A 24,317-nucleotide genomic window follows, 5' to 3' on the forward strand; every position below is an offset into this window, starting at 1 on the left:
CGGCAAGGAGAATGTCTCGTCAGAAAAGAAACGGTCTAATTTAGTACAAGTGAATCCCAACTTTAGCGGTGGGAGGAGGTGACAGCAACCAAAGGCTGCAGTGTATGGTCTGTGCAGTCACCTCTGCCATAGGCCATAGTGTGTGGTCTGTGCAGTCACTTCCTCCCACCGCCAAAGGCCACAGCAGGCCCAGGGGGGGGGGGAGAGAGAGAGTTAGCGCTGCAGCCTGAGCCCAACGCTCTTCACCATATACGTTAATGAACTGGCTCCAGACCTGGAGGCCTCACCAACACCAGGCCTCACCCTGAACGACTGGAAGGTGAAGTTCCTGCTATACGCTGACAGCCGGCGGTTCCTGTCCTCCACAGAGAGAGGCCCCCAAGACAGCCTGGCAGTGCTGGAAAAATTCACAACATGGGCCCTACCCATCAACCACAAGAGGACCAAAGTCATAGTATTCCAGAAGAAGGGCCACAATAAAGCCCCCACCCCACAATTCACACTGAACGGCTCCACTCTGGAGAAAACCAACAGCTACACCTACCTGGGGCTGGAGCTCAGCCAATCAGGAAGCTTCAAAGCAGCAATAGAAACCCTGAAAGCAAAAGCCTGCAGAACCTTCTACGTCATTAGAAGACAACTGTACCACCTCAAACCACCGGTGAGGGTCTGGTGGAAGATATTTGACACAGTCATCTCCCCGATCCTTCTCTATGGCAGCGAGGTTTGGGGCCCAGTGACCTACACAGACCAGCCGAAATGGGACTCTAGCCCAACAGAGAACTTCCATCTGGAGTTCTGCAAATACCTGCTCCATGTCCACCACAGCACCTCCAACTTTTTTTTTTAAATGTAGATTGTGAGCCCCATATAGGGATATATGATATTGGGAATACAATGTACTTTTTTTTTCCCATTTAAGTATGTCTTTGTAGAATGGGAGGAAATCCACGCAAACATGGGGAGAAGCAGCACCTCTAACATGGGATGCCGGGCAGAGCTAGGCAGGCTCCCTCTATAGCTCAGCATGCAGCAGAGGGCGCTGGTATTCCAGATGCACATTCAGGGCAGCAGCCCCGGCTCTTACCACCACCAAGCCTGGCTGAGCCACAGAGCCCTGAGCAAACCCGACACCCCCCAACCAAACATCAGCCGTCTGCCAAGCCAAAACCCCCAACATGCCCTGAACAAGGCTCAAATAAAAGGACCCATTGAGAGCAACAGAGAGCGGTACATCGAGGAATGGAGAAGCGCAATAAATAACTCCAAGAAACTCACCGTGTACCAGTCACTGCAAAGGGACTACACCATGGCCACCTACCTGGAGAGAATACGCCACCCCAAACACAGACAGACCCTGAGCCGGTACAGACTGAGCGCCCACAACCTAAAGATAGAGACGGGACGACACAGGCAGACGTACAAGCCACAGGAGAACAGACTGTGCCAGCACTGTGACCAGGGGGCCCTAGAAGACCAGACCACGTCCTGCTACACTGCACCAAATACTCAGCTACTACCAAAGACTCTCTGCCCACATCCCAGACGAGAAGAAGAAACTCTTCATCCTACTGGGAGAAGAAGAGGCCACTGTGGAGATCGCTGCCCAATACGTGTCCAGCTGTCACCAAACGAGCAAGATGAGACTCCACGGACTGTTATACCCCAAATCACCAACCCCCTCCCAATCACCAATCCACCCCTATACCCATCATGTGTCCACCTGCCACCAAATGAGGAGAATGACGAGACTCCAAGGACTATTGTACCCCAAGCCATCCATCCACCCTATGCCCGCCCCCCCCCCCATACCCAACTCCTACCCTAACACACACACACTTCTTGCTTTGGTAATGCCAACTACCTAATTTGGACGTGCCAATAAAGCTTCTTTGTATTGTATTGTATTGTATGGTATGGTCTGTGCAGTTACCTCCTCCCAGCACTAGAGGCCGCTGTGTGTAGTCTGTGCAGTTACCTCCTCCCAGCACTAGAGGCCGCTGTGAGTAGTCTGTGCAGTCACCTCCTCCCACCGCCAGAGGCCGCTCTATACAGTCTGCGCAGCTTCTCCGGTCTCTATGACGCTCCTGTTACTAGGCGCCGAGATGTGGGGCGCTGTCACCGCGGGGTGTCGGTAACGGGAGGCGCTGGTCAGTGAGTTTGATACCAGCGGGGAAGACGCGGGTCAGTCCTAGAAACTCTTCATGAGAACCGGATTCTGTGGGAACAGACGTGACCCCCCCTTCCCCACCGGGAAATTCTCCGGTGGTCCCCTCTGCTATGGTGATGTGCTGTACGACCTGCTGTGGGGCGAGACGTGACCCCGCTGTGGGCGTCTGTAGGATGAGACGTCACCCCTCTGTAGGGCGAGATGTGACCCCGCTGTGGGTGTCTGTGGGGCGAGACGTGATCCCTGTGTGGGCGTCTGTGGGGCGAGATGTGACCCCGCTGTGGGCGTCTGGGGAATGAGACATCACCCCTCTGTGGGGCGGGATGTGACCCTGCTGTGGGCGTCTGTGGGGCGAGAACTGACCCCTCTGTGAGAGTCTGTGGGGCAAGACATGACCCCTCTGTTGGGCGAGACGTGACCCCGCTGTTGATGTCTATGGGGTGACCCTTTTGTGTGCCGTCAGGGTTTGGCCCTTCATTACCACTGCGGGTCTTCACCTGTAATGCAGACCCCGCAGTCTCGTCATGTTGTTGCCCCGCTCTGGGGTGTGGGGTCACTGGGGTGAGGGTGTCAGGGTGGAGACTGTCGCAGCTCCTGGAGTTTCCTCCCCCGGGTCCCCAGTGCGGATCTTGTATCTATAGGAACCAGTGAGGAGCAGGGACGTCGTCATCTCATGTCTCTCATTGCAGATCCTGCTCCATGAAGTGACAGGTGCCCTCCGCTCTTTGCCCTCCAGCCCTCGCCCTGTCATGGTGGTGCTGCGGAGTTGTGTTCAGGGGCCGCTCTGACTCTCCTCCAAATGGACGTCCTCCAGCAGCCTGGACCCACCATGCCCATATTGATGGAGCGGAAGAGCTCTCACCCCTTGCTGCTTTCTAGCCATGGAAGTGCCACGACAGAGGATGGTGCGATGATAATGGACGATTCGGAGTTAACCCTAAAGAAAGAGCAGGAGATCAGGGACTGGATAGAGCAGCAGGATGGCGGCCCGGGGAGGAATGCTACTAGTCATGTGACTCCTAGACCTCCGGGCAGGCCAAAGCCAAGGCTGCGCAGACTGGAGAGGGCCTTCTCCCTGGATGACCACAGCTGGCGCAGGAAGTTTAAGGCGAGCCAGGGGAGCTTAACGGACCCCAACGAGAGCGGCTCCTCCACCGGGTCTCTCCAGGAAGCCGCCGAGCCGTCAGGGAACACTCACCTACCGTCTGGAGTGGTATCAAGATTTCCCCAAATCACTCATGTGTCCGATAATCATAAAGTGCATCTGGTTCACACGAAGCCCCTGCAGCCGCCCCCCCAGGTGGAAACCAGAACAAGCTGGAGGACACCGAGGACGGCTAATAGGATGCGGGCGGATTACCCGGATTATGAGCACCAGCAGCTCCTCCGGCACACCAGCAGCCTGAGCGACACACGGCTGAACGGTGTGGTGTGTGACCACTGCTCCAATGACTCCATGAGAAGCACGTACAGCCTGCTCACACCCCTCCGCTCCAAAGATGTCCGCAACAGGTAAGGGGAGCCCAGGTCCAGGTGTGAAGAGTGTGTGAGCCTGTGCAGTGTGACGTGGCCGATCCTGATAGGGATTTCTCATCTCACTTCAGTCCTTCTGCTATTGTCTTTTCATTGGGATGTACTACAGGTGCAATTTGGTCTAGAGATGGGGTGGGGAGTTAATGCTGGTGGGGTCCCAGGTTGTAGAGATTGCACCTGTTTACCCATGGGTCCCGGGTTGTGCCGGCCTCTTTACCCGGGGGTCCTGGGCATTGCCGGCTTCTTTACCCAGGGGTCCTGGGTGGTGCCGGCCTCTTTACACGGGGGTCCTGGGCGATGCCGGCCTCTTTACACGGGGGTTCTGGGTGGTACCAGCCTCTTTACCCGGGGGTCCTGGGCATTGCCGGCTTCTTTACCCAGGGGTCCTGGGCGTTGCCGGCCTCTTTACACGGGGGTCCTGGGCGGTGCTGGCCTCTTTACCTGGGGGTGCTGGGTGGTGCCGGCCTCTTTACCCGGGATTCCTGGGCGATGTCGGCCTCTTTACCCGGGGGTCCTGGGTTGTGCCGGCCGCTTTACTGGACTATATAACCCCCCATCCCTATGTCTTCACAGAAGTTACTTGGAGGGCAGCCTCTTGGCCAGCGGGGCATTGCTTGGAGCTGAGGAACTAGACCGATATTTCCCAGAGAGACTGCTGAGAGTTTTTATTGCTACCTGGAACATGCAAGGAAGGAAGGTAAGGAGACGACTCTGATCAGGAGATGAGTTCTTTGTCTGTCTTGTCACTTGCACCCCCTGCACATCTGGATAGATTTTGTGCTGAGTTGCTGTGTAAAGGATTTGGCTGTGATGCTGCTCATCAGGAGACGATTCCCTGTGTTGCGCTATATTTACCTGCACCGTCCTCCGGGGGGAGCTATAAATACTTTCTTTCCTGTGCTGATGATTGTGCAGTCAGGTCTTTTAACTCCTTGTAGTCTGCTGCTTGCTGCACCTGGTGTGAGCTGCCAGGCCGGGTGCAGCTTCAGGGGTCTTCACATCCCGGGGTCCGTGGCTGGGCTACATGGTGGATTATTTTAGGGTACCAATGTGGTCATATTGCGGTCAGTCGACATGTTGTGGGGTGTCAGGCCTTCCTGCATTGTACATGGCGGTGGTGCGGTGATATTTGCTGCCTGTTTGGGGACTGCACAGGGTTCACCTGTACTCGCTATAAAACCATAATGGCGGATACTCTGGCATTACAGCGACATGTACGGGCACTGGGGTGGGGGAGGGCTCAGCACAGGTACAAGTCTTGCTGGGACCATCCAGGGCAACCTGAGGCAGTGATGAGGCGCCTTCTGTTACTGCTGGAACATTGCCACCATCTTGTCTTGCTGGATTTGTTCCCAGTGATTCTCCTTTTATATATTCTGTGCTTTGCGCAGGAGCTCCCGGAGACGTTGGATGATTTTTTGCTGCCTTCAGACGATGATTTTGCGCAGGACATGTACGTCATCGGAGTCCAGGAGGGAAGCCCAGAACGGTCAGTGTCCAGAGTCTTCTCGTATGTACAGACAGGGTCATGATTGTGTCGTACAGCCCTGTGCAATGGGCAGGATGAGCCCCAGGACATTGTGTGGGTAACAGTCTAGGTCACCGTACACACACAATACACACCCTGCTGCTGCTGTGTACATTGACACCATCGCCCTGCTGGTATTATAGAGGTTCATAGCCTGATGTGTGTCCTTACAGGCGGGAGTGGGAGATCCGACTGCAGGAGACCCTGGGCCCTCATTACGTGCTGCTCCACTCCAGCGCTCATGGCGTCCTCTACCTCTCCGTCTTCATTCGACGTGACCTGATTTGGTTCTGCTCCGGTGAGACCCTAAACCTTTCTGACCCATTGTTGGGTGCATGACCACATGACACAGCGCAGGAGAAGCGTTACACTGTGCCAGCGGAGTCCTGCTTTCATATAGTATATACAGAGGCTTATTAATAGCCCCATTATATTGTGACATCCGTCTGCAGAGCTCCCACTTATCTTCAGGACGGGGGGCCTCTGCCCAGGCAGTCGCCTGGGCAGAGGCCCCCCGTCCTGAAGATAAGTGGGAGCTCTGCAGACGGATGTCACAATATAATGGGGCTATTAATAAGCCTCTGTATATACTATATATATATGTATATACTATAAATATAGTGACATATTATGGTGGGTCACTGCTCATCCGGAAGGTTCTCTGCCCATATAGATCCCATTGTGACTGTCTGATAATCCAGTCCATGTCCACCCACTTCTTGTACATCCACCGCCCCATGTTTGTGCCTGTTGTCAGTGGCTGACGCTATATCTACACCCTGGGAAGTGGCGCAGTACAAACTGCTTGTCGTCTTACTGCTCTGTGTATTTTATTCTATAGAGGTGGAATACGCCACGGTGACCACGCGGATTGTCTCACAGATCAAGACCAAAGGAGCCCTGGGGGTGGCCTTCACTTTTTTTGGAACCTCCTTCCTCTTCATCACGTCTCATTTCACATGTAAGAGAATCCAGTGATAAACTGCGAATAACCGGAAGATCTCTGCGTGTCAGTGAATGGCTTTCATTAGAAGCGGGTTCGTTACAGTGTATCAGTGCAGGACTGCTTGGCTTACACAAGATTGCCTGTCTTGATACATTGTAACAAACCTTCATCTAGTTGAGCAGGACTGGGTGAAGGATTTCAGACAGAGATCTTGTAATTGTGGCCCCAGCGCTTCGGTTCTGATTGGAGTCTTTCTATTGGCAGCTGGAGACGGGAAAGTGACAGAGAGGATTCTTGACTACAAGAAGATCGTTGAGGGGTTGGCGCTACCCCGAAATATCCCTGACACTAACCCGTACCGCTCCAGTTCCTGTGAGTACGCCCTCCATGAGCCCACCAGATGTCTCATGTCATATAAAGCTCTGTCATGGCTGCCCTATTGATGAGATGTCGCCTGCAGCAGTGACATGACTGCGGACTGTGTGACACTGTGTGTGTGCGAGGCCCTGCACTAGATATAACACATACACCCGTCAGTGACCACCATCTGCCCGCCATCATGTGACTGCCTCCTCCATAGCCGCTAGTTCACACCTGTATTTTAAGGCCTCATTTCATCTCTGTCTCCCATTGCTTGGTCTGATGATGTCTTTTCCTTTCTTTGCTTCTTCAGTGGATGTTACAAGCCGATTCGATGAAGTGTTCTGGTTTGGCGACTTTAACTTCCGGTTGAACAAGGATCGTCCAGGAGTGAACTCCATTCTCCAGTGCAAACCGGAGAGCGACATGTCCCACCTGCTGCAGTACGACCAGCTGATCAAGGAGATGAATGACGGTAACGCTCTGCCCCCTAGTGGCTGCAGATAGAGCGGCTGCCACCAGAAAGCAATAACCTCAGCGCAGCCGCTTTCTAAGAACATCTAAAGGATTTAGTTCAGAATGTCGTTGCCTCCCCTACTCTGGGCTACTTGTGTCTGACCCCCTCCCCTATTTCCCCCCTGACCATCCCCCCGGCCCCCCCTGGATCTTGCGGAGCCTAGTTTAGGACTAGCAGAGGGCAGCAGGTGAAAGGTTAAGACAGATCTGAGCGGATTACACCGAGTGCCACTCCTCCTGCGCTCCTAATCTTCTTTGTTCTCTTTTTCTGCAGGTTCCATATTTAAAGGCTTTGAAGAAGCTTCCATCCAGTTTCTCCCCACGTATAAGTTTGACATCGGCTGCGACGATTACGACACAACCTCAAAGCAGAGAACGCCGTCCTATACAGTAAGAGTTGCGGGTGCGGAGACCCTGATCGGGGGTAATAGAAGCCTTGGGATATGCAGTATCCAGCTGTGTGGTGTATACCATGTCAAGTACTGCATGTAACAACAGGGGGCGCCATAACATGTTCTGTACAGTATGTAAGATCAGTAACTGGCTCACCCATAGTATCTCAGTATTGGGAGGACTACAAGTCTCAGCTCTGAGGACCATATGTGACTCCTCTCTTCCTATCTGTGCAGGACCGGGTGGTGTATAAGAGCCGGAATAAAGGGGACATCCGTGTACTGAGATACGCCTCCTGCTCCCTGGTGAAGACGTCTGACCACAGGCCCGTGTTCGGGTTATTTGAAGTGAGGATCAGACCTGGCAGAGACAAGTAAGTCAGCTGAGCGAGCGGGTGGTACAGCGGGTCATACACCCGGGCAAGGACCCCCATCCCACCATCACCACTAACCAATGGGCACAACCACTATAGAGAGCGGAGTGGCCCTGACCTGGAGGAAAGATGGAGGAGCTTATCATTAGGGTGTGCGATGATCCTCCTATAACTCATCTACAGGGAGGCCTATACGTATATATGTGTCACATGACAGTGTCTGCTCCTCCACACACATTATATTATATTATATACATATATACCAGAATCTGACACAAGTAATAACCAAACTCCATGCTGAGGCCACAAAGCTTCTGGGGAATGTCCTATGGACAGAGGAGACTTTTTGGCCAGGCACATCAGCTCTATGGTCACAAATGGAAACATGAAGCCTATCCTGAGAAGAAGACTGTCCCTACTGTGACACATGGAGGAGGCTCTGTTATGTTCTTTGGCTTTGCTGCATCTGGCACAGGGGGTCTTGAATCTGTGCAGGGCCCAATGAAATCTAAAGACTATCAAAGGATTGTAGAGAGAAATGTGCTGCCCAGTGTCAGAAAGCTTGGTCTCAGTCGCAGGTCCTGGGTCTTGTAACAGGATAATGACTAGAGATGAGCGAGCAGTATTCGAAACGGCAGTTTCATATAGCACGCACCCATAGCAATGAATGGAGCTGGCTGGCACACAGAGGGGGCTGGCGTCCTGCCGCTTAACCCTCTGCGTGCCGGCTGCGTCCATTCATTTCTATGGGTGCGTGCTATATGAAACTGCCGTTTCGAATACTACTCGCTCATCTCTAATAATGACCCAAAACACAGAGCAAAAACCCCCAAGAGTGGCCAAGAGGAGAACATTGGACTATTCTGAAGTGGCTTCTATGGACCCGCACCTAAATCCTATGGAAGGAGCTGAAACCTGTCGTCTGGAGAAGGCCCCTTCACCCCCAAGACAACTGGGGCAGAGGAGGGGCCCAAAATCCCTGCGGAGAGGGGCAGAAGTCTCACTGACTGTTACAGGAATCCTCTGATCGCAGAGATTGCCCCAAGAGGTGCAAGAAAATATTAAGGGAAGGTCATCTCTGTCCCGGCCGTGTCATGAGCGAAACGCAAAGTCTGACTTTCATTTCTTTATTCTCAGAGAATTATTTCTTACTTGTGTCAGATTCCGGATATTTCTGTGACCATTGGGGGGTTTCTGTCATTACACGAGGGGGCCTATAATTGTATTATGTGTATATAGATATATATAGTGTGTATATTGTGTACTGTGTGTATATATAGATTATATAGTGTGTATGTTATGTATTATGTACTGTGTGTATATAGATATATATAGAGTGTATACACGCTCAGCATGTCCTGTATACCTGGATGACCTCCTCTCGTCCCCCTCCCCCGCAGTATACCTTTGGCCGCCGGGCTATTTGACCGCGAGTTGTACCTTCTGGGCATCAAGAGGAGAATCTCAAGAGAACTGCAGAAACGTCAGGCAATCAAAAACCAAAAAAACAGCAGCGTCTGTACAATCTCCTGACAGCAGCCGCTCACACCTGAAGAAACAGAGTGCACATGAGCTGGGAGTGACCGGACCCCCCTGGAGGGGGCGCTCTACACTACATTCCTTCCTGGGCCTTCTCCTTTCTTATTCTATTGTAATATATGTAAATATATATTTCTCTGTGAGAACTCCGACTCCACATTATTGACTGCTGGGAAGTTTGTGGCCGCGGGGGGATAATCCAGGGCAATCCCTGCATAGTCTGATCCTCACTGTCCCTTATTATACATTACATCAGCCGGGGACAGATGGCAGAGAGTGTGAGCGGACGGACTCCTCATCCACATGCACACTCGGCAGGCAGAGCTGCCCATACATACAAGATAATATCTGCGGCAATCTGCTGTCTGTGATGTCACACATAAGACTAGAACAATCTGATCTGCAGATAAATATCTCATGTATTACTGGCCATAGATCTGACAGTCGCCAGCCCCCCCTCTCATACACACCAGAGCCCCCCTCCCCCTCATACACATCAGATAGTAGCCAGCCCCCCCATACACATCAGATAGTAGCCAGCCCCCCCATACACATCAGATAGTAGCCAGCCCCCCTTCATACGCATCAGATAGTAGCCAGCCCCCCCCATACGCATCAGATAGTAGCCAGCCCCCCCCATACACATCAGATAGTAGCCAGCCCCCCCTCTCATACACACCAGAGCCCCCCTCCCCCTCATACACATCAGATAGTAGCCAGCCCCCCCCCCCATACACATCAGATAGTAGCCAGCCCCCCCCATACACATCAGATAGTAGCCAGCCCCCCCATACACATCAGATAGTAGCCAGCCCCCCTTCATACGCATCAGATAGTAGCCAGCCCCCCCCATACGCATCAGATAGTAGCCAGCCCCCCCCATACACATCAGATAGTAGCCAGCCCCCCCTCTCATACACACCAGAGCCCCCCTCCCCCTCATACACATCAGATAGTAGCCAGCCCCCCCCCCCCATACACATCAGATAGTAGCCAGCCCCCCCCCCCATACACATCAGATAGTAGCCAGCCCCCCCCATACACATCAGATAGTAGCCAGCCCCCCCATACACATCAGATAGTAGCCAGCCCCCCCCATACACATCAGATAGTAGCCAGCCCCCCCCATACACATCAGATAGTAGCCAGCCCCCCCATACACATCAGATAGTAGCCAGCCCCCCTTCATACACATCAGATAGTTGCCAGCCCCCCCTCATACGCATCAGATAGTAGCCAGCCCCCCCCATACGCATCAGATAGTAGCCAGCCCCCCCTCATACGCATCAGATAGTAGCCAGCCCCCCCATACGCATCAGATAGTAGCCAGCCCCCCCATACACATCAGATAGTAGCCAGCCCCCCCATACACATCAGATAGTAGCCAGCCCCCTCATACACATCAGATAGTAGCCAGCCCCCCATACACATCAGATAGTTGCCAGCCCCCCCTCATACACATCAGATAGTAGCCAGCCCCCCCCATACACATCAGATAGTAGCCAGCCCCCCCCCCATACACATCAGATAGTAGCCAGCCCCCCCATACACATCAGATAGTAGCCAGCCCCCATACACATCAGATAGTTGCCAGCCCCCCCTCATACACATCAGATAGTAGCCAGCCCCCCATACACATCATATAGTAGCCAGCCCCCCCCCATACACATCAGATAGTAGCCAGCCCCCCCATACACATCAGATAGTAGCCAGCCCCCATACACATCAGATAGTAGCCAGCCCCCCATACACATCAGATAGTAGCCAGCCCCCCCTCATACACATCAGATAGTAGCCAGCCCCCCTCATACACATCATATAGTAGCCAGCCCCCCCATACACATCAGATAGTAGCCAGCCCCCCATACACATCAGATAGTAGCCAGCCCCCCCTCATACGCATCAGATAGTAACCAGCCCCCCCATACGCATCAGATAGTAGCCAGCCCCCCCCATACACATCAGATAGTAGCCAGCCCCCCCCCCCATACGCATCAGATAGTAGCCAGCCCCCCCCATACACATCATATAGTAGCCAGCCCCCCATACACATCAGATAGTAGCCAGCCCCCCCTCATACACATCAGATAGTAGCCAGCCCCCCCATACACATCAGATAGTAGCCAGCCCCCCCATACACATCAGATAGTAGCCAGCCCCCCATACACATCAGATAGTAGCCAGCCCCCCCTCATACACATCAGATAGTAACCAGCCCCCCCCCATACGCATCAGATAGTAACCAGCCCCCCCCCATACGCATCAGATAGTAACCAGCCCCCCCCTCATACACATCAGATAGTCGCCTGCCCCTCCCCCCCATACACATCAGATAGTCGCCAGCTTTCCCCCATACACACCAGAGCCCCCTCCCCCTCTTTCAGTTTGTCAGGACTCCTTTACCATCTTGTCCTGCTCGCATAGCTGAGGGTTTGTTGCAATGTGTCAGTGTAGACAGCGAGGAGACTCCGATACCAGAGAAGAAGAGAAGTAAAGTCGATTACAAAACTGCAGAGCTTTATGGTTCAATCAGAGAGATTGGGGGTGCAGGAGATGGAACAGGGGGTGCAGCATCCAGCAGAGGGGGGAGACGGGGGTCTTCTCAATGGAAATGACCAGTCATGTGATATAAACTGCCCCCCCCCTCCATTACCTTAATAAGATGATGCCCAGGACACAGCTCCCCGATATAAGGGGGTCACATGGGGGGGTTCCTGTGTTACTGCCTTTACCATAGAGTTGTAGTCCAGACTCTTGGTCCACATTTTGGGGTCACGGTGGGAGGTGCAGACAGTGAATGACCCTTCACCATGATTATCCGCATTCACGCCATGATCCTGGTTGTCAGTAGTCAGAGAATCCATGTCGCTCTGCACCCCATAACCTGGATTGTCCATAACGTCAAGGATCTTACAAGAAGCCGATCGTGCACAAGACGCAGAGGAGAATGTGAAGCCTGAAGATGGGGGGCGCCGCGGCCCCGTTACATAGGTCGGTGTCACAGCAGTGGATTCGCACCCCCGGCAGCTCCTGCTGCTGACAGTGACGGGACGTGGCGCAGCCGCTGCTCACAAGTTTCCCCAAAACCACTAAATGAAAGTGAGCAGAAGGAGACGGAACGTTACTAGAAGTAAACCTCCATGACCAAGGCAAAAAAAAAAGCACATTCTTAATAATGTGAACTGTAACCTGTGTGATCAGGGCAATAATGTCTTTATGGTAACAGACTACAAACTATCCCGTGTAGTCAGATCCTGCAGTCATGTCTGAAGTGTCGAGCGGGGGATGGGGGTTATGACTGCAGGTCCTGGCCAAGGGTTTGTCCGCCGAGCACTCACCACTTTCTGTCTTGATGCAGAATCTTTGCTTGAATCCCTTGTGTGACTGCGAGCAGGCGATGACCTCGGGGCTGGTGCAGCCTTTGTCTATGTATCTGGTCCCAGAGATGATGTTACAACTGTAGCACTGAAGGCCGCGGACTGCAAGAGACACACAACGAGTGATTATGAAGATAATCTTGTTTCCCTTAGTCCTAACAGCGGCACAATGTGGGGTATTTCTGCCCCTGTGTGCTGGTAGGACAGGCGGATATTTAATTAGCCAATCAAATGCGTGGCAGGCCCTATAAGAGGGCACAAGAACCTCCCCTCTGCGTGTAAATACAAAAGTACCTCCATTACATTTATATACAGTTTTATACATAAGATATGATTCCCAGGGTGGGAAATCTTGTGCCGCTGTTAGGACTAAGGGAAACAAGATTATCTTCATAATCACTCGTTCCCTGTCGTCCTCAACAGCGGCACAATGTGGGGATATAGCAAGCAGGTCCCCAAGATGGGTGGGACAAACCCATGACCGAACTTAAACTGGTCTGGGCAAAGGCAGTGGAATCTGCCACTTGGTCCTTCAGGCGGTAATGCCGAATGAAGGTGGATTCAGATGCCCAAGAGGCAGCTGCATATATTTGGTCCACAGACAAAGCACTTCTTTCTGCCCGTGAAGTGGACACTGCCCTGGTTGAATGGGCATGAAGGAAAGATGGAGCCGACAGCCCTTGGGCGGTATAGGCGACTCTAATAGTCTCGGTAACCCACCGGGATATTGTAGCTTTGGCGGCTTTGGCGCCCTTGTTTTTCCCCGTGTAGCTGACCAACAGGTTTTCAGTCCACCTAAAGGGGCGAGTGCGCTGCAAGTAGATCTGCAGGCATCTAACCACATCCAGCTTGTGCCATCTTTCTTCTTCAGCAGGAGAAGGGAACGGAAAAAATACTGGAAGGGAAATCAGTTGGTTCCTGTTTACAGCAGATGGCACCTTGGGACGAAACCCAGGGAGGAACCTAAGCTGTACATGGTCAGAGAAAAAGGTGGTATATGGCTCCTCAGCGGACAAAGCTTGTAGTTCACTAACGCGTTTGGCAGGTGTGACTGCCAATAGCAGCGCCATTTTGCCGGTTAGCGACTTGAGGGAGACCTCTTCCAGAGGTTCAAATGGCTGGCCACATAGGGCGTTCAGGACCGGAATAAGGTCCCATTGGTGGACAGGGGTGTTTACCACCGGTCTCAGCCTAGTTGCCCCTTTAATAAAGGTGCTCACTAAAGGATCCTGAGACAAACGCCTCCCCAGATAGGCGGACAGGGCCGCTACGTGTACCTTGAGTGTGGCCGCAGCAAGACCTCTGTCTAGTCCGTCTTGAAGGAAGTCCAGGATCGCCTCCGTAGGGGGATCGGTGGAGTCCACTTGATGCTGCAGACACCAGGCATTAAAGATGTTACCTATTCGACGGTAGTTCCTGTTAGTCGAATCTGCTCTGGCGCTGGATAGGGTCTTCAAGACGGCTTGTGACAGTCCTCTATTTCTCAATAGGGACTGGTCAACCTCCAGGCTGTCAGGTTGAGTCTCCTCAGATCCTGGCATCTCAGCTCTCCTTGGGTTACCAGGTCTGGGAGTGGGGGAAGCCTCCAATATATGCCCTGACTCATTTGTATGAGCTGAGCAAACCAAGCCCTTTTTGGCCAGAACGGGATTATGGCTATTCCCGAGGCTTGGTCCTGTCTTATTTTTATCAATACCTTCGGTATGATTGGAATTGGAGGGAATATGTAAAACAGCCTGAACCTCCATGGGATGGACAGGGCATCCACCGCCAAGGGATTGTCCTCCTGGTACAGAGAGCAGAAGGTCCCCACCTTGGCGTTGAGTCGGGTAGCCATAAGATCGACCTCCGGGAGACCCCATCTCTGGACGATCTGTTGAAATACGTCTGGATTGAGAGACCATTCTCCTGATACGGTAATACCCTGACTCAGCTGATCCGCTACTATGTTCAGGGAGCCCTTTATGTGAACAGCGGATAACTGGACCAGATTCTTCTCCGCCTAGGCAAATATGAGATTCGTCTCTCTCAGCAAGGTTGGTGACCTGGTGCCCCCTTGTTTGTTTATATAGACTACCACCGTCATATTGTCTGACCGGTTTTTGACAGACTTGCCTTTCAATTCTGGGGCAAAGTGTACTAGGGCCAGGTACACTGCTCTGAGTTCCTTGAGATTGGATGACCCCAGCACCGGACATCTCCATCGTCCTTGTACAGTTTTGTCTTGACAATGGGCTCCCCATCCCCACTGGGATGCATCTGTTGTCAACAGGGTCCACACTGTCGGGACCGTGGACCTTCCGTCTTTCAGGTGTATCCACCATCTGAGGGAAAGACGGGTAGCGGGAGAAAGGCAGATCTTCTTGTGCAATCCCCGTGGAGACCTGTTCCAGGTTCTCAACACTTCCATCTGCAGGGGACGCAAATGCCATAAAGCCCAAGGGACTGCCCTGGCCGAGGATGACATCAGGCCCAGGACTCTCATGGCGGTCCGGATGGTTACCTGCCGAGTGCGCAATAGGAATCGTGCACTGGCTTGGATCCTTTCCTTCCTTGGACTGGAGAGGAAGATCTGCATCGCTTCTGAATCCACTATAAATCCGAGGAATTTTCTTCAGGTGGATGGAACGATTTCGGACTTCTCCCAATTGATAATCCTAACTCCTGTAGGAAGTTGATGGCAAGGTTGAGCTGCTGGAGGAGAGCAGCAGGAGACTGAGCTTTCAGTAGCCAGTCGTCTAGGTAAGGGACGATGAAAAGACCCTGAAGTCTGAGGGCCGCGGCGACCGAAGAAATCACCTTGGTGAATACCAGTGGGGCGGATGTGATGCCGAATGGCAGAGCTGTGAATTGATAGTGCTCCCTGTGGCCGGCCATAGCGACGGCAATCCTGAGGAACTTCCTGTGGAAATGAGCAATGGGGACATGTAGATAGGCGTCCCTCAAATCGAGGGTAACCATCACCTCTCCTGGCTGAAGAAACACAGCCACGGAATCCACGGTTTCCATTCGAAATGACCTCTTCCTGATAAACCGATTGAGGTACCTCAGATCTATTATCATCCTCCAGCCCCCGGTGAACTTGGGGACCAGAAAGACGGGGGAGTAGACTCCCAGACCGAGGTCTGAGGCTGGTACCTTCTCCAGGGCGCCCTTGGTAACATATTCGGCAACCAAGGCTTCTAGACTGGCCTGCTGAGAAGGTGGAAGAGTTTGGGTGGAAACGAACCGATCTGGAGGTGGAAGATGAAAGTCGATGTGATACCCGTGTTGTATGATCTTCAACACCCATGGGTCTTGGATATGGGTGAACCATGCTCTGGAAAAGGAGGAAAGACGTCCTCCCACAGGAAGGGGGGCCACAGGGAGCTGCCCCACGTCAAAACTCAGGCTTCTTCTTGGTGTCCTCCTTGGAAGCGCCACAACCAGCTCCCCTAGGGCGATATCTAAAACGCCGTTGTTGGGAAGGGCGTCTATAATTAGAGGAAGAACCTCTGCCTCTAGGGGGAGCACGTCTGCCCCTGGATGCTTGAGGTAGGGACCTTCCCCTACCTTCAGCTAATCCCTCCATAATGGCGTCTAAGCTTTGGCCAGACAGCCTTCCCGGCTCAAAGGGGAGAGCACAGAGTGCTGCTTTAGACGCAAAATCTGCCCGCCAAGGCTTTAGCCAAAGGGGTCTACGGGCAGCGGTAGATAACGCCATAGATTTGGCGGAGATTTTAAATTGATGGCAGGAGGATTCCGCCAAATAATCTGCAGCCCTATGAACTCTTTTCATAGAGGCCAGAATCTCATCTCTGTCTACGCCCAAGTCTATATCCCGCTCCAAGGCGGCTAAGCGGTTGCGCAAAGTCACCAACCATAGAGGAGGCTATGGCCACAGAGGCTTGCGCGGAGGAAGCTGAGTAGACCTTCTTCAGAACGGAGTCCGCCCTACGATCCAGAGGGTCCTGAAGATTTGAACCATCTTCCAAGGGCACCAGGGTTCTGCGGGACAGCTTTGCTACGGCCAAATCCACCTTCGGGGGAGGCCCCCAGGAATCCCACTGGGTAGTGTTAATAGGAAACAAACTCTTGAAGATCCTGGAAAGCGAATGTCCTTTCTCTGGCTGTTTCCACTGCTGCACCATAAGGTCGGTCAGCGTGGCGTCCGCATGGAAGGCAATATGTCCCCCAGAGGCAGACGTGGAGGCTTCCCCGTCAACATCTCGGCCCACTGTAGACCGGATGGACTTCAGCAGCCTGCCCGTTTGTTCATAATGGAACGCAGTTCTGCTGGAATAACTGAGTCGTCCTCGGAGGAATCATCCTCTGCCACCCGCAGGTGTTACAAGGGGGGGGGGGGGGAGACGAGGAACGGAGCTCAGAGCATGGTCTCCTGGTGAGCTGAGACAAGGTGCAATGGATCCCTTTGAGGGAATCATCCTGCAAAACAAAAAGGAGAGTACAAGCAAGGGAAAAACTATTTACCCAAGCGATGCCCAAACTCACCATCTCCTTGACCCATGCCATCATATCTCTGGGAGAGGGCTCCACAGGTGGAGGACCTCTGCACCCGCGACCACGGGCCCACTCATAGCCTGAAAATAGGCAAGTTATAGGACCAGTAGTACCCCGCAGGGCACAACCTTTCAAGCCGCTACCTACCATCAGGGAGCGGTGTGTCGCAATCGGAGCAGGAAAGATGTTTCCTCTTGGAAGAGGTTTTCCTCCTACCATCCCCAGGAGGGGTAGTAGAGGATGACATATCCAGGTCCTGTAGACCGGACAGAGAGGTGACTTGGCGCCCAACGTGCGACTCGAACCCACGACCTTGAGATTAAGAGTCTCATGCTCTACCGACTGAGCTAGCCGGGCTGGCGCTGTGAACAGGATCTGAACCTGTGCGGGGAGACCCCATTGGATTTCGAGTCCAAAACCTTAACCACTCGGCCATCACAGCCGGTTCCCAATAAAGTTTGCAAACTGGAAAAGAGTTCAAGATCAATGAACACCACAATCGCACGCCTTCAGCAGATACTGCAGGAAGGTCTCTGACACCAGGCCAGCCAGCCTCTTAATTCTGGCCGGCTGGAAATGGGCGGAGCCACAATCAAAACAGGTGAGGCAACCTGCCCAGACAACTAACCCTGTAATCAGGGGTCTGCAAAGATATACATTCCCCCCCACCAAGAGGCCCTTAACACGGGCACTTACCCCCACATCTCCCCGTCTTTTCCGGCCTTTAATAAGGCCTGAATCTTCCCTGAGTGAGCGGCCGCCAGCGCCAGGCCGTTGCCATGGCGCTATGATACTTCCGGCGAAACCGGAAGTGCGCGCTTACAGCGGCCGGCGGGGAACAGGATACATAACAGTGTGGTTCCACCCGCCGGCAGTCCGCGCGGCCACCAGAGGCGGCATGCGGAGTCCCCGGACTCTCACCAAAATGTCAGGTAAGTCACAAGGAGCAGGGGAAGCGGAGGAGAGGGGGGGCAGGGGGGATAGAGGGGGGTAGCCACACATGGCTAACAAGCACCTTCTCCCCGCAGGGCACAGAAGGTGACAAGAAGAAAACAACCGCTCAGGAGGTGAGTGATCCTGCTGAGCTTCTCAAAGAGGACACAAGTCCTCCCACCTGTCCTCTGTCCACACAGGACAGAAAAAAACACGCAGAGGGGAGGTTCTTGTGCCCTCTTATAGGGCCTGCCACGCATTTGATTGGCTAATTAAATATCCGCCTGTCCTACCAGCACACAGGGGCAGAAATACCCCACATTGTGCCGCTGTTGAGGACGACAGGGAAGAGCTGTTACACCCCCGCACCCTAATCACATAGCGGCCTCCACCATGACCCCGCAAATCCCACCAGATTTACAAGAAATAATTGGGGATTAAATAACCAAAATGAAAAAAATTACTACTTGGTAGAACCAAGAAAGGCCACAAGATGGCAGTACAGAGCTGTGAGACTGTATCAGGCGCCACCTTGTGGCTATAGTTAGAAGTGCAACAGCTTTACGTAGAACACACAATATTGCCACTAGATGGCGCACAATCTGTTTAACAAGGAATAATCCAACAGAATAAAATAATAAGCTTTCTATAAACACCAACATATTGGATAGGAGAGATCCCTGCCCCTCAGAGCTTACAGTCTACGCCATCAATACCCTGAATACTATAAACTTATCAAATATGAGGGAAATGCTACACAAATACAAAGCGCAGTACCAGGAATGACCACAAGATGGCGAATACCATACAGAGAGCTCCTGTAGCCATAACACAGGCTGCGCCATCTAGTGCTCATAACGCCAAGGTGCAGTAACAGATGTCATCACTAGACGTTACACTTCCTGCTACACTGCACCAAATACTCAGCTGTGAGGGCCGTCTACTTCCAAAGACTCTCTGCCCACATCTGCAGACGAGAAGAAGAGGCCACTGTGGAGATCGCTGCCCAATACGTGTCCAGCTGTCACCAAACAAGAGGAAGATGAGACCCCACGGACTGTTATACCCCAAAACAACCGCCCCACCTCCCCATATAGCGGTCACCAACTAAGAGGAAGATGAGACTCCACGGACTGTTATACACCCACACCCACACACACACACACACACACACACACACACACACACACACTGTACTAGCTTATCTATTCAGACGTGTCAATAAAACCGATTTGATTTGATTCGATGGCCAAAGAAGATACATTGTGACCTACTGCCCCCTCCCGTGGCTATAAATGGAACTGCAGGATTGTGACAAAGAATTTATTACTGGATTCAGGATCAAAGGTCTCTAGAATAAAAGTGTAAATGTAAAATGCTACAATACTGAATATGGCCACAAGATGGCGGAGCTGAGCAAATGTAATCAACTATTTTCATAAAGCTTTCAGGTTTGTACTGAATCTGCCCCTTCCTCCAGACCCCTCTGTCCCCACTTCCATACCCCTCAAGACTACTCTGACCCTTCCTTCACACCCCTGTGTCCCTGTCCACACCCCATGTCCTCCACCCGACCCTTCTGTCTCTGTCCATGCTCCTATGTCCCCTACAGACCCCTCTGTCTCTGTCTAGACTCCTATGTCCCCTACAAACCCCTCTGTCTCTGTTCAGACTCCTGTGTCCCCTCTGCCCCTATCTAGGCTCCTATGTCCCCTCCAGACCCCTCTGTCCCTGTCCAGACTCCTGTGTCCCCTCCAGACCCCTCTGCCCCTATCTAGACTCCTATGTCCCCTCCAGACCCCTCTGTCCCTGTCCAGGCTCCTATGTCCCCTCCAGACTCCTCTGTCTCTGTCCAGACTCCTGTGTCCCCTCTGCCCCTCTGTCCCTGTCCAGGCTCCTATGTCCCCTACAGACCCCTCTGTCTCTGTCCAGACTCCTGTGTCCCCTCCAGACCCCTCTGTCCCCTCCAGACCCCTCTGTCTCTGTCCAGGCTCCTATGTCCCCTCCAGACCCCTCTGTCCCTGTCCAGACTCCTGTGTCCCCTCCAGACCCCTCTGTCCCCTCCAGACCCCTCTGTCTCTGTCCAGGCTCCTATGTCCCCTCCAGACCCCTCTGTCCCTGTCCAGACTCCTGTGTCCCCTCCAGACCCCTCTGCCCCTATCTAGACTCCTATGTCCCCTCCAGACCCCTCTGTTCCTGTCCAGGCTCCTATGTCCCCTCCAGACTCCTGTGTCCCCTCCAGACCCCTCTGTCCCTGTCCAGGCTCCTATGTCCCCTTCAGACCCCTCTGTCCCCTCCAGACCCCTCTGTCTCTGTCCAGACTCCTGTGTCCCCTCCAGACCCCTCTGTCCCCTCCAGACCCCTCTGTCTCTGTCCAGGCTCCTATGTCCCCTCCAGACCCCTCTGTGCTCCTCGGGCCCCGGGCCCCTCCTGATGTTTCAGTCTCTGGTCCAGGCTTTATTATTCACATAATATTATCTGGACTGGACGGCGACAAACCCTCGGCCACCGCAGGACAATCCGGCAGCTTGTAGAAGAGAATATTCCTTTTCCCGGGCACAGAGAGACGTTATAAGTAGATTATACAGAGAGGAATCTTCATACACTGCAGTCTGGACACTCACCTATGGCATCTATAAGGGGCAGATGTTCCCGTATCCTCTATATAGCAGAGTGCCGAGTGTAGTGGGGAGTCTACCCTAAACCTACCCCCACTATCACCAGTCCGGACAGTACTGAGATGGGTAAGAGTGGGATAGTAGCTTGTAAATGGCGACTGGAAGGACAATTTTTCGGTAATGGCCTTCACATCGCTCCCCGCTCATTCAGCATTGCACGGTCACCTCCATAGATAACAGCTTAACCCCTTACTCACCCACCGAGATGAGGACGGCGAGGAGCGGCAGGACCACGAGCAGCCCCCGCGGCGGTCCCATGGGCTACGCAGTTGGCGTCCCTGTTTGGCTTGGAGCAGAATGTTGTGGCCGAGCCGCCGTCATCGCTCCTGAGCCGCTGCGCTGGAAGGTCACATAAACCTTCTTATAAAGACACGGATTAGACCACAGCGAGGAATAATCTTTGTAATAACCTCCGCTCCAGCTCCCTCCTGGTCTCTGCTGATTTGTGGACGTTTCCCGCACTGACAGGTGTTCAGAAGACGCCACAGACCCCAAATAACCAACCGGACTCCGGAACCTGTGTAAGAGATGATGGAGAAGTCCCATCGGGCAGCGGCCGGCCCTGCACAGACAAGTCTCACACATGAAACCTTCCACAATCTGAAGTGAGACATAGGCAGCCATTGTTCCCTGTTATCAGCTAAACCATAAAGTAGCCATATTGTTTGTCACTTATCTGCCTAAGAAGGATGAACGTAACATATAGCAAACCAGAGTGACCCAATAAGGACCCGACCCCGACCCTGAGCAGATTATCAGGTCAGTGACACAATCGCTCCATGATAGCGCAGATTACCGAGCCCGAGCGGATTGTGCAGAAAACCAGACGACAACCTCACAAATCTCATCCGAGAAGATAAAAGGAACAAAACACGAAGACGCATCAGAGAAAGTGACAGCGAACACAATACACAATATAGTATCCATGTTCTATCTTCTGAGACCTATAGAATAGGGGCAAATATATAATAGACTAGCTGGTACCCGCGACTTCGTCTGCGGTGATTGTAGCAGTGGGTATATACAGGCGCGGGTAAGGTTTTCGTACTGTGTATAAGGTATGGGATATGAAATGTAACTTTGTATCTTGTTTTTTCTGTAATTCAGAGAATACGTGAGACTTTTGTGTTGAAGTTATTTTGTATTAGAGCTGCTATATATACGGTGTTGGGAGAAACTTTACATAGTGACTTTGGGACAGAAGTATTTGAAGTTAACCCTTTCCCGCCGATGGCATTTTTTGATTTTCGTTTTTGACTCCCCTCCTTCTAAACCCCATAACTTTTTTATTTCTCCGCTCCCAGAGCCATATGAGGTCTTAATTTTTCCTGGGACAAATTTTTCTTCATGATGCCACCATTATTTATTCTATATAATGTACTGGGAAGCAGGGAAAAAACTCAGAATGGGGTGGATTTGAAGAAAAAATGCATTTCTGCGACTTTCTTACGGGCTTTGGTTTTACAGCGTTCACTATGCAACCAAAATGACATGTCCCCTGTATTCTGTGTTTCGTTACGATGCCGGGGATACTAAATTTATATGGTTTTATTTACATTTTGACCCCTTAAAAAAAATCCAAAACTGTGTTAAAAAATTATTTTTTGAAAAGTCGCCATATTCCGACAGCCGTAACTTTTTTATACGTGTGTGTACGGGGATGTATAGGGCGTCTTTTTTTGCGGGACCAGGTGTACTTTGTAGTTCTACCATTTTCGGGAAATGTTATTGCTTTGATCACTTTTTATTCAAATTTTTATCAGAATCAAAACAGTGAAAAAACGGCGGTTTGGCACTTTTGACCATTTTTCCCGTTACGGAGTTTACCGAACAGGAAAAATATTTGTGCAGCTTTGTAGAGCGGGCGAATTCGGACGTGGGGATACCTAACATGTATGTGTTTCACAGTTTTTAACTACTTTTATATGTGTTCTAGGGAAAGGGGGTGATTTGAATTTTTAATCCTTTTTATTTATTTTTTTATATTTTTTTTTAACTTTTTTTAAACTTTTTTTTTGCATTTATTAGACCGCCTAGGGGTATTGACATGGGTGGGGGGTGTCGCGGATTGTCAGAGCGGTGGGGGTCGGCAAACATGGCTGCTCCGGAGCGTTAAAGAGAGCCTCCTGGAGTATCGTTAAGGTGAGGGGCAAAGTGGTAAAGTATATGTATATGTGATTGTGTGGGGTTAGGGGCGAGGCTGCAGAGGACAATATGAATTTTGTGGCTTGCTATGGTCCAAAGTGTGTGAGATTGCAGAGATGGTGGTGTGAGTTTGGGTTTTGTGGGGGTCCTGGCACAAACGTATGTGCGCTATTGTGACGAAAAGTAGCCTATTATTTAATCGGATGTATTAACTATGTTTGTGGAAAATTTCAGCCAAATCGGTGGAGCGGTTTTTCCGTGATTGAGGAACAAACATCCGAACATGCAAACATCCAAACTCACAAACTTTCACATTTATAATATTAATAGGATGATAGAGCGGATTGTACAGTATATAGTGTCCTATCTATAGGTTATAGAGGAGCAGATTGTATATAGTGTCCTATCTATAGGTTATAGAGGAGCAGATTGTATATAGTGTCCTATCTACAGGTTATAGAGGAGCAGATTGTATATAGTGTCCTATCTACAGGTTATAGAGGAGCAGATTGTATATAGTGTCCTATCTACAGGTTATAGAGGAGCAGATTGTATATAGTGTCCTATCTACAGGTTATAGAGCAGATTGTATATAGTGTCCTACCTACAGGTTATAGAGGAGCAGATTGTATATAGTGTCCTATCTACAGGTTATAGAGGAGCAGATTGTATATAGTGTCCTATCTACAGGTTATAGAGGAGCAGATTGTATATAGTGTCCTATCTATAGGTTATAGAGGAGCAGATTGTATATAGTGTCCTATCTACAGGTTATAGAGGAGCAGATTGTATATAGTGTCCTATCTACAGGTTATAGAGGAGCAGATTGTATATAGTGTCCTATCTACAGGTTATAGAGGAGCAGATTGTATATAGTGTCCTATCTACAGGTTATAGAGGAGCAGATTGTATATAGTGTCCTATCTACAGGTTATAGAGCAGATTGTATATAGTGTCCTATCTACAGGTTATAGAGCAGATTGTATATAGTGTCCTATCTACAGGATATAGAGGAGCAGATTGTATATAGTGTCCTATCTACAGGTTATAGAGGAGCAGATTGTATATAGTGTCCTATCTACAGGTTATAGAGCAGATTGTATATAGTGTCCTATCTACAGGTTATAGAGCAGATTGTATATAGTGTCCTATCTACAGGTTCCCTGTCATCCCACCAGCGGCACAGTATGGGGTATTTCTGCCCCGTGTGCTGGTAGGACAGGCAGAATTTTAATTAGCCAATTAATTAATCATGGCTTGCCCTATAAGAAGGCACAAGGACTTCCCCCCTACGTGTTTTTTTCTGTCCTGTGTGACCGGACAGGT

At 51.5% G+C, this 24,317-nt stretch overlaps 1 protein-coding gene and 1 non-coding gene across 4 annotated transcripts; one reads left to right on the forward strand and one right to left on the reverse strand.

Moving 5' to 3' along the window:
* Positions 1–1,970: 1,970 nt before the first annotated feature.
* INPP5E (inositol polyphosphate-5-phosphatase E) lies at positions 1,971–9,465 on the forward strand. 3 transcript variants are annotated; one of them, XM_075258921.1, is made up of 11 exons: positions 1,971–2,184; positions 2,860–3,682; positions 4,277–4,400; positions 5,095–5,192; positions 5,405–5,529; positions 6,073–6,192; positions 6,442–6,549; positions 6,851–7,012; positions 7,328–7,443; positions 7,683–7,819; positions 9,220–9,465. In XM_075258921.1, the coding sequence occupies exons 2-11, from the start codon at positions 2,970–2,972 to the stop codon at positions 9,350–9,352; spliced, it is 1,836 nt and encodes a 611-aa protein (XP_075115022.1). In that variant the 5' UTR covers positions 1,971–2,184; positions 2,860–2,969; the 3' UTR covers positions 9,353–9,465. The 3 variants fall into 3 exon arrangements, with proteins under 3 accessions (XP_075115022.1, XP_075115021.1, XP_075115023.1); XM_075258920.1 differs by having other exon boundaries at positions 1,971–2,154; XM_075258922.1 differs by having other exon boundaries at positions 1,971–2,150.
* An 8,130-nt stretch (positions 9,466–17,595) lies between these two features.
* TRNAS-CGA (transfer RNA serine (anticodon CGA)) lies at positions 17,596–17,677 on the reverse strand. The gene has a single exon. It is a non-coding gene; the product is annotated as a tRNA-Ser (tRNA).
* Between the last annotated feature and the right edge of the window lie 6,640 nt (positions 17,678–24,317).

Source organism: Leptodactylus fuscus, chromosome 11 (genome assembly GCF_031893055.1).
Source record: "Leptodactylus fuscus isolate aLepFus1 chromosome 11, aLepFus1.hap2, whole genome shotgun sequence".
Lineage (NCBI taxonomy): Eukaryota > Metazoa > Chordata > Amphibia > Anura > Leptodactylidae > Leptodactylus > Leptodactylus fuscus.